The sequence below is a fragment of the Malus sylvestris genome, chromosome 3, assembly GCF_916048215.2.
Source record: "Malus sylvestris chromosome 3, drMalSylv7.2, whole genome shotgun sequence".
Lineage (NCBI taxonomy): Eukaryota > Viridiplantae > Streptophyta > Magnoliopsida > Rosales > Rosaceae > Malus > Malus sylvestris.
Window position 1 is genome coordinate 252,294 of NC_062262.1, and position 13,128 is coordinate 265,421.

Here is a 13,128-nt window from a genome sequence, read left to right on the forward strand (position 1 = left end):
CCTTCTTCGTCATCTCACTGGAGATCCAGGTCACTATTTGAGCTCAAAACCCCAACAAGAAGATCATAATTTACTGTGAGAAAGCCCCCCATCAAACCCTTCAACTTAACTTTTTTTTCTTTTTTTTTTGGATTAGTTTAGAGAAGTTGCATACCAAACAAGGTTTTGGATTTAAAATTTTTAAATCAGAACATGTGTTTTTAGAAAAAATCAAAATTTTAAGTTTTGTTCTCAAGTTAGATATCAAACGGACCCGAAAAGTTTCATATACAAAAATTTCATCAAATGATATTAGTGTAAATTGCTTTTGTGTTTGCATATGTTATTGCATCTTTATCATTTTAGAGGGCAACTCCGCTGAAGCATTAACTATCTAAATGAAAAAAAACTACTTCATTTAGTGTCAGAACTTGTGAGAAGTTTCATAATCAGAAGAATGCAATATTGTCAACATTCTTATAAACGAATATTGACTACCCACTCTATTGAGTTGTCATAAAACAGTCTTGTGAAAGCTGCAGCTCCGTTGTAATTTGGTAACTCGAAAACTAAAGCTGAATTTCAAACACTCGAGTTCTGTTCGATTTTAGACTCGCTGCATAAACGTGAATTTTCCCTTCTTTCTCCTGTAATTGCTGCGATTTCCTTAGGAATTTGCAGAGTGGATGCTGATTTTGAGAAGTTTCATAAAATAACACAAATGCAGCCTCTTCTGTTGTCGTCTTCATTGTCGGTATCTTCTGGTTCACTGTTGAAGAAACACAAATTGCGCAGTGATTAGGTGAGAAACCAAAACCCATTTGAAACATAATAAGATAAAAAAGTGTTACTAAATCAAATCGTGAAAACTATTCAACCCACGATTCATAGAAATTCCGAGAATCTAATTCCGAAAACCAGGATTTAAAAAATGACATTGGAATCCTTTGGTTGAGTGGCCAATAATACTGTCGATCCTTTTCTTCAACAGCAGAAAGCAGAATATCCCTAGAGAAAGGAACTACGAAGATGACCAGCTTTTGGTATTTGTTACATTTTGGAAAAGAAAACAACTTATTTAAGGATACGTTGCAGATATATTCCTACAACAGATATCTTCTAGACATATCTGGTGTGTTCTTGTACTTATGTGATTAACGGTCAGATCTAAGTTGGTATAACATCGGCTCGATTTTGTGCATCAAAAGAAGTAATTTCAACAAATCAAATGGCATGAGAGAAACTTAGATGTACTAGAGATACCACTATGGCAGTATACCAAAAAGTCATGCGTTGCCGTGCGTTTCATATGGTAGTTTGAGATTACCGCAACAATGTGATCTCTCCATTGTAGGGAAGTTGTTGTAAAGAAGAATGTGAAGTTGTATTGTAAATTAAGATAAGTTTGGGTGTGAAGATGGGGAGGAAAAGTTTGAAGACAACATGTATGTGGTTTCCACTTTCAAGTTTCAGCTATTAAGTTATGAAAAAATACACTACTGAATGGTGGTTTCAACTCTCGCATGAATGCTACGCTTGAGACCAATAAGGAGAAAAGATCCAAACTATCCAAACAAAGCTAGTATAAATTTGTTTTTCCCTTTTCAGAAAGTGTAACCATGATGTTATCTGATCGATGTACTGCTTTGTTGAATGAACCTTATATGTGCTTATAAGTAATTGGGTCACTTCTCGTATTGTCAATTGGTTTTATTCCTGCTTAACATTTGGAAAGAAGATTAAGCATGATTTTTGAATTCTGATGTAAGATTTTCTTCACACTAGTTGTAGAAATGGGAAGCTGACATATTCAACAATTAACTAAAGAATTCCACCCAAAGAAAATGGGGAGAAAGAGAGAGAGAGAGAGAGAGAGTAAAGACCACACCTGCACTCAAATTCCCTAACGTCAACAAGCTGCTTCCCTAAAAAGTCTGTCCACTGCACTCTCTTCTTGAGCACCTCCTGTTTTGGAGCACCTGAGTCGGAATTAGGCTTTCGGAGACTACTCTTGAGACAAGGCTGAGCGGTAGCTGGTTGTGGATTCGCATTACCTAATAACCTCTCCTCCTTGATGATCTCAGTGGTTTCTTCATCAGATAAGTGGTCAGATGTCTCGGGAACTGGTTCAAGTCTTGAATTAGGCAAAGGTGGAGATGGAGTTGGGGAATTCTGTAATTTGAGTGGTCCAGGAGTGTATATATGAGGGGAATTAGGCTTGCAAAAGCAGATGAAGGGAGGACAATGAATCTTGCAAAACACAAACCTCATCAATATATATATATGTGTGTGTGTGTGCGCCTGGCTGCCTTCCTTAGGATCACACCACATCAACAACAACTTACCATTACTTCTCCAAATTACCTATTTTGCAGTTCCAGTCTCAATTCTGAAACAATGTGACAAAGTATGAATTTCGCAACGTCCGTACGCGTAAATCTGTTACAACTTCAAAACACAAATGAATTGAAGGCCTATGAAGTCCAACTCCTCAAGAAGAATAACAAACCTAAAAAGTAAAGCATAAAGAAAGAGCCTTGCCTACTGCCTAGCCTATGATTGTGGGAATGGGATTCCCTTTTTTTTATAAATTGTTAAGTAGAGGGAGGGAACAGGAAGAAAGCAGCAATTATGTCTATGGAGACTGAAATTACGATTATACCCTGCTCTTTTCGGGTTCCACCTCCTCCATCGTGAACATCATGGACACTTGACAATGTTGAGAAGAAACAGAAAATGTAATGAGAGAGCAAAGTCTACGAGTTTAGAAAGAAAGAAAGAAAGAAAGAAAGAAGAAGGAACGAAAAGAAAGGAAAGGGAAAGGGAAAGCTTTTACACATAAAGGCAAGCACTCAACAACAAAAATATTACACATAAAAAACAGAGAGCTTTTACCCTCTCCCAAATCCAAATCCAAAATATTTTTACACACACACACCCAGATATACATATATATATATATATATATATATATATCAAGATTAAAGAAGAAAATGGTATAATTAAGAGAAGAACAAATCCGAGCCAATATAGATATGATTATATTAATTATGATATTAGAAAGAATAATCTAATAGCAATCATTGGTTTGTTCAGATTCGCAAGGCAGGCATCGAGCAATATATACGTACATAGACATACATGAATAAGTTTTTCTGAATCCGTTATTATATTATATTTATATAGGAAGGTAATCAACGCCAATAACGTCCTATGTATTGTGGTTTGGTTTTGTGTTCTGAACTTGCGAGGGATTAGTATTAAACATCAGATGACTGATGACTGATGACTTATGACAGCACAAACATAATTAAATTAATAATTAGCAGTTATATATATATATATATATGTATATGTATATGTTGATGTTCCCTTAATGCATGCATGCATGCAAATTAAGTCTTAGAAGAAGGAATTTGTTTCTTCAGAGGGAAGGGACACCTCAACCCTAATAATATTTAATGGTTTCTACATTCTTTACTTGTGTTACCTAGCCAAAGTTCCCACGTTTCCTTTTATTTTATGCCATCTCTGTCATTATATACATCAAATATTCCTCTTTCATACTTCCCTTCCCTACTATCTCACATTATATATACTCATTCTCTTATTTTATTCCTTGGTTTTTTATGCCATATATACCTTGTCTTTCCAATTTGCCATTCATACACCAAACTCATTTACGGCTTATAATTATGCATAGACAAAAAAAAATAGAACATCTCGTCCATTTTGCATCCTAGTTTGAATTCTCCCCCTCAATCTCAGCCTCCTAGTTTTTTTATGCCATATATACCTTGTCTTTCCAATTTGCCATTCATACACCAAACTCATTTACGGCTTATTATTATGCATAGACAAAAAAAAAAGTACATCTCATCCATTTTGCATCCTAATTTGAATTCTCCCCCTCAATCTCAGCCTCCTAGTTAAGAATAAATTAGAACACCGCTTCAATAAAACAGAAATGGAGAGTTTGAGAGTGAATGAAACAAGCTATAGAGTCAACGTCTTTCCTTTATTTTCTGGTAAAAAGTCAAAAAAAAAAAAAAAACCACATAATTATAGAAGCCAAAAGAAGGAAGGCTTTAGGCAGGTGATGATGAGTCCTCAGAGAAAAGTAACACACCCTGCAGCAGCAGGCAGGTAAGGTTATGAAAGAGGAAGGGAATTGTTTACCAAATTACCAGACAGACAGACAGACAAACAGACAAGCGCATGTATTGCCCTTTTTCTTTCTTTGTAATATATATCATTATCATTGCGGGGCGGGCCGGGGGCGGGGACAACACAAAGTCCCATCCCAATCCCATCATCTTCGTTTTCATTATTTCTCTCTTGCTCTTGCATGATATAACTACAACTTCAACTTGCAAAAGTTCAACTTGCAAACAAAACAAAAATAGTTTAGAGAGAGAGAGAGAGATTGAGATGCTATATTTCCATGATTACACGGCACCTTTATAGATGACACCGACACACCCTCATATGGTCGGATCCGTACATAATTTGAACAAAAGAAGACCACCCAAAATATATTTCCAATGTTATAACCATCTTGTTTACATCTTCCAACAACTAATCTCGTTTTGCCAAAGTCCATTATCATATGGCGGAACCACAAAATTTATGCCCCCAAAGTAATAAACCCAGGTATCCGCAGCCCGTTAAACTGGACATCAGTAAAAATAGATGGATAAAACATAAAGCCGTTTGCAGCTTGACCTCAATATAATAACTCGTCGTTGGCCCTCTTGCTGTCTCAGTCTCCTTATTGCTGAACTTTAAGAACTGGGAAGGCAATTACATCTCTAATGCTAGCCGAGTTTGTTAAAAGCATGACTAGCCTGTCAATTCCAAGTCCCTGAAAATATATATAACTTCTACCCATTAGTTTTCCTATCATTTTCTCCCAAATTACAAAGATATGACAGGATAATGACCGTACCATTCCTGAAGCTGGAGGCATCCCATATTCCAAAGCTGTAAGGAAATCATCATCAAGAGTCACCTCATACGAGTCATCATTTTCCTTTCTTTTATCATTTGCACCATCTGTTTCGGAAATAGCTGCTGCTTTCTTCTCATTGTGCTGCCTCACTTGCTCTTCCAAGCGTCCTCTCTGCCCAAATTTATCACCAACGATAAATCCTCTATGCTTCGTAATAGAAATCAACATAGTGAACTGTACAACAATTGGCAGTAAAAATAAACAATCAGCATTCATGATTACCTGATCCATAGGATCGGTCAGTTCAGAGAAAGCATTGGCCAGCTCACGACCACAGATGAAAAGCTCAAATCTCTCAGTCAACCCTGCATTTCTAATTTAGAAGAACAAAGGTGTAAGGTGATATGTAAAACTACCAAAATGAATGTAATACGCAATTTAATCGACATGGTATAATACCTTCGGTGTGGCTTGGCCAGAGGAGATATCTCAATAGGATAGTCTAATACAAATGTGGGTTGCAGAAGCTTTGGTTCTACAGCAATCTCAAAAACCTGGACGAATGAACAATTAGGACCAGAAAAAAAGGAGACAGCGTAGAACAAAAACAAATTAAAATCCACATTTCAAAAAGTTTCTGATTTTCATCATTGAAATCTGTTCTTTTCATATCAACAGCCTCCCATCAGATGGATAACTCAGCAAACTAATTAGTCAATGCAAACAAAAACCAAGATCAAGAACTATAGATTGTAGATTGAGATCAACCTCATTAAGAAGGTGGCCAATAGATGTGCATGCTTCAATAGAAACTTTGTCTTTGTGATCAAGGTCAGCTCCGAGGGTTTTCAGAGTAACTTCTTTAGCCACTTTAAGATCATTGCTCAACTCACCGAAATCAATCTCAGCGGATTCTTTTACAAGATTGTGCATGGTTTCCCTCCTCCAAGGCCGCTCAAGATGTATCTCCACCCCCTGCATAGAACACGATACCAGTTACAACGTATTAAAAGCAACTTGATATCATATATTACTACTAAGCACACGTACTTTCCAACTTGCTTTTCACAGAAATGTAAACTGCACAGAAATCCCGTCACAAGTTGGGTGAAGTCGCATTTACCTGATAATCAACAGTAAGAGTCCCATGAACTGCAAGCGCACATCGTGTAACAATTTCCTCCGCCATGTTCATCATGCTTTCATAGTCTGAATATGCTTCATACATCTAAGATCAGACTAATACCAATAATGATCAGAGCTTCACTTGATAAAAATAATAAAGTTATATATAATAGCCTACACCTAGTAACGCTAATTTGGTAAAGTATATAAAGATGAGTTAAAATAAACAGTAATAATTAATTTACCTCTATAGTGGTAAATTCAGGATTATGACGAGTTGAAATGCCTTCATTCCTGAATATTCGACCAATCTCATACACTTTTTCAAACCCACCAACCTGTCATCCATAGACAGATCTTATTCAATATCTAATTCAGGTGTAAGATAAGGTTAGAAGTAAAGAGAAATAAAACTTATGCCCAATTATTCATTTGTTACTGTATGAAACTTAAACCAATCTTTTATAGAGTTTCTGTGGAATTAGTAATCATTCACATTCTCAACAAAACTAAAGTCCTCACCAGCATTCTCTTTAAGTGGAGCTCAGTTGCTATTCTCAAGTACAGGTCCCTTCCAAGTGAATTATGGTGTGTAACAAATGGCCTAGCTTCTGCACCACCAGCTGCTCCCTAGTTTATCAAATCAATTAAAAAACCAAGTTCCAGGTATATGACATTAAAATAAATTCATAAAAATAATCAGAAATTATATATTCCAGGAATTAAATAGTATTTCTTTAACTTATAAATTCAGGCCAGGCAACTATTTCTTGCATAAGCATCACCAACTGATATGAATAGATGCAAACATGTTAACAAGAGACCAATTTGGATTTCCACTATTTGTTTATTTCTCTACATGTCATTGGAAAGTCTCTCTTAGCTTTACAAATAAGTCAATGACCTAACAACCAATGATCAATTGTCATCTCAAGGATACTGTTAAACTTCAAATATAAATTTTATGTTCACAAGATGAACTTCATTTTTCAAATTCTCCAGTTCCACTTTACCAGGAAAAAAAACTTCAGCCAGGCTTTTAATTGAATAATTGTAATCTATGAGCATGCACTATCCAAAATAACCACAGAGCCTAGCAAAACAAATAGCTAAAATGCCATGCAAATATGAAACTGGGAGAAATTGCCAAACCTGCAGAACTGGAGTTTCAACCTCAACGAAACCAACAGACTCCACTGCCTTTCGTATCTCCGATATAATCTACTCAGTAAAACAAACAAGTAAAATCATTTTCAAGAATGGAAGTATTAATTCAAAACTTATCAAACATAAAAAGGAATATATCAGAAAGTTAGAAACCTAGTAGGTCCTAATTGTTTTCTGGTAAGGAGAGAACAGGAACGATTTACCTTTGCTCTTTTCCGGAATACATCAGCTACCTCAGGATTAGCAATCATATCTACATACCTAAATATTAATGGGGAAAATAAGATAGAACAGACACAAAAAATTAGAAACTTGTAGGTAAACCAAAATTTTCATCTAGTGTAACAATTTACCCGAGCACAATGGCGTTCTAGGATTCATACAGCCGACCCCACTTAGTGGGAAAAGGCTTTGTTGTTGTTGTTGTTGTAGCGGAAAACTGTATAACATCTAAACATATAAAATGTAATGCTCAAAAAGAAAGTATCAACACACCGCTGACGGTAGCGCTTGTCCACATCTGTTAGACCATGATACTTGTCCGGCAGCGGGAGTAGAGATTTTGTAAGAATTGCAAAAGAATTCACATAAATTGAAAGCTCCCCTGAGGAATTAACCAATAATTTTTGTTAGCTTTCTTTGCAGGACCTTGAGGCTAATATAACCTCTTTTTAGACAAGCATGAAACTTGTTGGTTGGTTTAACATCATTAGCTAATGAAAATTCACAAATAGCAAAAGGCTTTTCCTTTTAGCTAGCAACTGATCCATAACTCGAGTATAGTTGTTGTTCCTTTTACTATAGAGGCTATTAGCCTATCAGCTAAGCTTAGCAACCAAATATAAACAAGAAACGTTAAAGAACTTACCTTTCTCTGTCCGTTTGATGGATCCACTAGCACCAACTATATCACCAATATCAACAAATGCCTTTAACTGATCGAACTGTTCGTCTGCAAGCCGTTCCTTTTCACAGTAAAGCTGTAACCAAATGTTCATAACCTCACTCACTTTGCTCTAATTTTCGTTTCGTTTAACTTAAAGAGTAGATAAAAGAGCTTCTTTTTTTTTAATAAAAAGCCAGGAATGAGATATAAGCATTATAGCAATGCAAGCTTTCCTAACCTGAATTGTGCCGGAATCGTCCCTCAGAGTCAAAAATGCAAGCTTTCCGAACGCTCTGCGAGCCACAATTCTTCCTGCAATAGACACAGCATCCCTCTCGGCTTTTGCCTCTTCACCGTCCGCTAAATCCTTGTATATATCTTGCAGCTGATTAGCAGTGTGAGTCCTTTCCCACCCATAAGCATATGGCTCCAAACCTTTGCTCCTCAGTTCTTCTACCTAAAACCCATTTGGAAACGGAATTCAAGGAAACAAATTTCAAACCCATAAATTGACTTCCTTCATGTCCCAACACTCTGCCATTGAAGTTTCAGAATTTCAGTCAGAGCTTTATTGGAAAGAACTTACCTTCTTCAAACGAATGGCTCGAACAGCGTCTCTATCGGAGGTGGAGGAAGATGTGGATGCCCGCCGGTTGCGGCCGCCGGCTCTGGCGGCGTTGGCGGGAGTGGTGGAGATGGAGGTGGAAGAGCAACAGCGGAGGACAACTCTAGAATACGAAGAAGAATGAGAAAAGGGTCGTCTGAGATTCGTCGTGGTGGTGGATGAAGCAACGCGGAAGAGGTGCTTCAATGGCTGCGAGGATAGGCTCCAAAGCTTCAGCGCATCCATCTCTGTTTTTTGGTTCCAAAGCTTCAATGGTTGGTTTGATTTTTGGTGTTTACTTCTCACCCCACTTCTTCCGTGGACAAGGGGGCCAACCTGTAGTGGGCTTTGTGAAATGGGCTAACATCTAGCCCACCATTGAAGATGCGAGCCAGTTTTGTACCCCTGCCTTGAGTTACAGCGGAAGCCAATACATAGTTCAACACTTCTTTACATGCAAACTACGAAATTCACTTGAGATAACGATGTAGTGTCATCTCTGTTGAATTAAAGTTCTTACAAATAGGTTGATACGGAGATACTTTTCATTGTTTCAAAGGAGCAGGGGTCCGTACACAACTTATCATAATATAAGTGGATCAGAGTTTTATTTTAAATTTATCTATTTGTATTACGACTCGTGGTGTATCAGCCCATATTTTGAGCGCATTGAAAATTTTCCGGGATTTCAGAATCCTGCCGATGTTTTAAAGACAGCAACACTTGTTTCCTAAAGTAGTGGTTGTAAGGTGGACTAATACAACATGGTTCTAGGATAACAATTTAACATGCATCATGATAATTACAAGAAGAAGATGCATGATACTAACATGCATCATGATAATTACAAGAAGAAGATGCATGATACTAACCTGCACCGATTGGAGACATGGTGGCTTGAGTTCACAGGTTGTCTTCTACTTCCAGTACTTCAAAATGTCTCTCTACCGTGAATAGGGTTTGGCGTGATTGAGAGTATAAGCGTATGGAAGCAGGGACTTAACCATAATATTTATATCATTAGGGTTTAATCACAACCAACCTATTATTGGTTGTGAAAGTCAAACCCTATCACTTAAGTGTTTAAGTCCCACCATGATACTGTATCTTTGTAGTGAAATCCATCAGATTTCTTTTAGGTCAATTGCAAAGGCTAAGACTCCATAATCCTTATTTCATTTGGACTGTCAGATTACTTAATTTGTTAACAACTCAATAAACAAGTGGTCTACAACATAAGTAATCCAATACATCATTCATTGTCATTCACAACCTTACAGTGGTTTGGTAAGAAGGGTTAGGAAACAACAGAGCTATAATTGTTGGGCAAAATGCAGGATGGGTCGTTCTCACTATTTACGAAGTGCTGCATATCTGCTACCTGTAACGTAAAGATACAAGCAATAAACATCAAGGATGAAGAATGCCATCCACATAATATATCCTTATTTCTTACGTCTTTGTTTATGATACGTTATCCGTCATCTGTTTTGCCGACATAAATTCTTTTGAGTGTTATATCTGTACGACTCCAACAGTCGGAGTGGTGAAAATTGAGATCCATTCAACCAAATAAACCAGACTCTTGAGTCCCAATTGCCCAACCATTCAACCAAAAAATAGCAACAGAACAGAACAGAGTCCCCTTTCCCATACGCACGCGAAGTCGACAGACGAGGCACAAAAATGGTGTTCAACAGCGTAATGGTGGAGTCGGTGGCGCACCTGTCGGCGGAGATGTGGCAGTACTTGGCATGCTTACCGGAGCGCATGAGCAGCCACCAGCTGTTAGATCTCATCTTCTGCTTCCCTCTGCAGCAGTTGGGTCGCCTGGCTTTCTGCCTCTGGACCTTCCTCTGCGTCCCTCCGCCCGACTCCTACTACTACTACTCTTCCTCCGACTCCGATGACTCGTCCACCACCGTCGATTACGATGACTATTACTACGATCCCCACTCTGATTGATCCCCTTCTGCTTCTTCGATTGTCTTCTCCTTCGCCGGCTCCACTCTACAGTAATTTTCTACCATCCTTTGTGCGGTTTCTTTGATCTCAATTGCTTTGTTTTCTTTTCTGGAATGGTGGGTTTGTGCTGATTTTCTTGCTTGATCATTGACTTTTAATCTTGTTATAGAATGACGGGTTGACTGAGTGGTTTGTTTGAATTCATGAATTGGGTTGTTCAAGATTGCTCTTTTTCATCTGATATTAAAATGTAATGGGCCATCGGCATGAAGCTCGAGAAGCTAGATACTAGTGTGACAAAAGCGCTTCGCTCTCCGAACAAATGTTCAGAATCAAGTGTTCTAAGAGTCGGTTGCCATGAAAAAAAAAAGATGAACTTTGCTAGTGCTTGTGGCATTGACTTGTTATGTATATATGTATGTACGTATGGCAATTTGTTCGAAAAGCAAAGCGCTTTTGTCACCTCCTGCGCTCACTTTATAAAAGGACAAGGGAAAATTCGTATAGAGAGGAGTGCAGGATGCCATTTCTAGAGGGCGAATAATAGCTCCCAAAATTTATCGTCAAGAAGTATCCAAAAGCAAGCTGCACCAGTGGCTCATATTAACCATTGTTTATTCTCTTTTGTTTTGGCTGGAATCTTAATAATCTTTGTTAGGAAGGTTGATTAACTTATAAAGCATGGAGTAAGAACTATTCTGTTTCACTCGTGACTTGAGTGATGAAACTTTAAGTCAAACTTGATTGTTTCTCCAAAACACTGATCAAGATCTGAGATTTCCTACGATTTGGGTTGCACAGATTCATTTGTCAAATCTGAGGCAGGAGGGATGAAGGTATGGTGAGTTTAAGATTGAATAAACGAATAGTCACATTTAATAAATTTCATGAGCGCCTTAAATCTTTGGGAAATAGTTGGAATCCATTGTAAATTTAGCATTATGTGGAGTACAGACTATTGCTGTACTGATCTTCAACAAGGACTTGAGTAGTCCAAGAAATGCCGGGGAGCAAGTTGGCAAGATAGCGTTAGCGGTAGTCTTTCATACTTTAAATTGGAAAGTGGAGGATAGAAACGGGTGTTCACTGAATATTGAGTTATAAGGCCATGCTCTTAGGTTGTCACATGATTGATGGGCTGTAAAGAGCTTCTGAAGAGAAAAGATCTTGGACATCAAACATGACCTTTTCTAGAAAATGACCCTCACCTCTTGGTGGTTGAAACCTACTAATATTTGAGAGATGATATTCTGTGCACATTGGCCTGTTAAAGACTTGCTATGTCAAATTGTCAATGTAACCGAAACCAACCCATCTTCTTCATGCAGTGGTATTCTACATAGTCTGTAATTCATTTTAGAAACCCTTTTCTTTTTCTTTTCTTTTTTTTTTCTAAAACAGAAGTTCCACATTTTCACAAAAGTGATGGGATCCATGCAGCCCCGTCAGAGTTGTGCTTTTTTTCAAAGAACTGTGTGCTTGTTGGATGTTAGGAATAATACACAAATTATTCAGTGTTGGATTTGTTGATCACTTGATGCTGCTGCACAGATTGCTTTTGTGAAATGTAACTGTTAAATTCTTCAAACACTGGCTAATGCATTTCAGCACTTATTGTAGGATGATGCAGGATGGAAGATAGATTCTTCGATAAACTCTTTCGTTGCATTACATTGTACGGTTTGTGTGGGAGGGGACATGATATAATTGAGGAGCAGGCTTAACTTTGTGGTAGTTAGATTACTGGTTGCTGGTGGATGAAAAGGAAAATTACTTTCTGAATACAATTAAGTTGAGATCCCATTCCTGTGTTTATATGAAAGCTTCAAACAGTCTTAGATCCTTTGGGTTGTTGATTTCTTTGGATCTAATTTTACGTGGAAGCATCGATATGTGATCATATGCTGGTGATGTTGTATTTACAAATTGTATGAAATACTGGATGATATAGTTAATAATTAGAAACACTCAACCTTATACAGCATCTCATTTTTAGCGGTCGTGTATTTGAGGTTTCTTGCTAATTTGTATTGATTATTTGGATTTGATATGATGTACTCAGGTGGAGCAATAACTGATAAGCTAATGAGACCTAAAATGGGTAGATTCAAACTCAGAATTATTTAGGTAATTACATCGCCATAGCGCCGGCTTTTAGAAAATGAAAATTGGGCACGATGAATTATTCATACAAGGGTTATGTCTGTGAGATTGTCGGTGGAATTAAGAGTGATTGAGACAAATGAAATGTTCTCACAAGTCTGATGATTTACAATACGATGCTAGGGAGGCAGGGAAAGCCTTACGATGCAAGTCTTGTTGCTCTATTAATTGTGTTCCGTGAGCTGAGATTAATGAATCAAGAACCGAGGACTTCCACACTGGAATTCTGCACGGGAAAATGTGTTATACATTGTATGAACTGAAACCTTGGACCTTTGTGTTTCCACC

General features: G+C 37.6%; 3 protein-coding genes across 3 annotated transcripts; 1 reads left to right on the forward strand and 2 right to left on the reverse strand.

The window, feature by feature from the left end:
- Positions 1-374: 374 nt before the first annotated feature.
- Positions 375-2,764, reverse strand: LOC126614277 (uncharacterized). The gene is made up of 2 exons (XM_050281860.1): positions 1,868-2,764; positions 375-748 (listed from the first exon to the last, which is right to left on the reverse strand). The coding sequence occupies exons 1-2, from the start codon at positions 2,308-2,310 to the stop codon at positions 685-687; spliced, it is 507 nt and encodes a 168-aa protein (XP_050137817.1). The 5' UTR covers positions 2,311-2,764; the 3' UTR covers positions 375-684.
- A 1,723-nt stretch (positions 2,765-4,487) lies between these two features.
- LOC126614262 (lysine--tRNA ligase, chloroplastic/mitochondrial-like) lies at positions 4,488-9,009 on the reverse strand. The gene is made up of 14 exons (XM_050281846.1): positions 8,695-9,009; positions 8,347-8,565; positions 8,091-8,202; positions 7,718-7,826; positions 7,426-7,483; positions 7,208-7,276; positions 6,578-6,685; positions 6,301-6,393; positions 6,054-6,158; positions 5,699-5,905; positions 5,390-5,484; positions 5,213-5,303; positions 4,928-5,101; positions 4,488-4,843 (listed from the first exon to the last, which is right to left on the reverse strand). Exons 1-14 carry the CDS (start codon positions 8,956-8,958, stop codon positions 4,751-4,753), a joined length of 1,797 nt encoding a protein of 598 aa, XP_050137803.1. The 5' UTR covers positions 8,959-9,009; the 3' UTR covers positions 4,488-4,750.
- Positions 9,010-10,000: 991 nt separating this feature from the next.
- LOC126614278 (uncharacterized) lies at positions 10,001-12,661 on the forward strand. The gene is made up of 2 exons (XM_050281861.1): positions 10,001-10,727; positions 12,298-12,661. The coding sequence occupies exon 1, from the start codon at positions 10,399-10,401 to the stop codon at positions 10,675-10,677; it is 279 nt and encodes a 92-aa protein (XP_050137818.1). The 5' UTR covers positions 10,001-10,398; the 3' UTR covers positions 10,678-10,727; positions 12,298-12,661.
- The last annotated feature ends 467 nt before the right edge of the window (positions 12,662-13,128 follow it).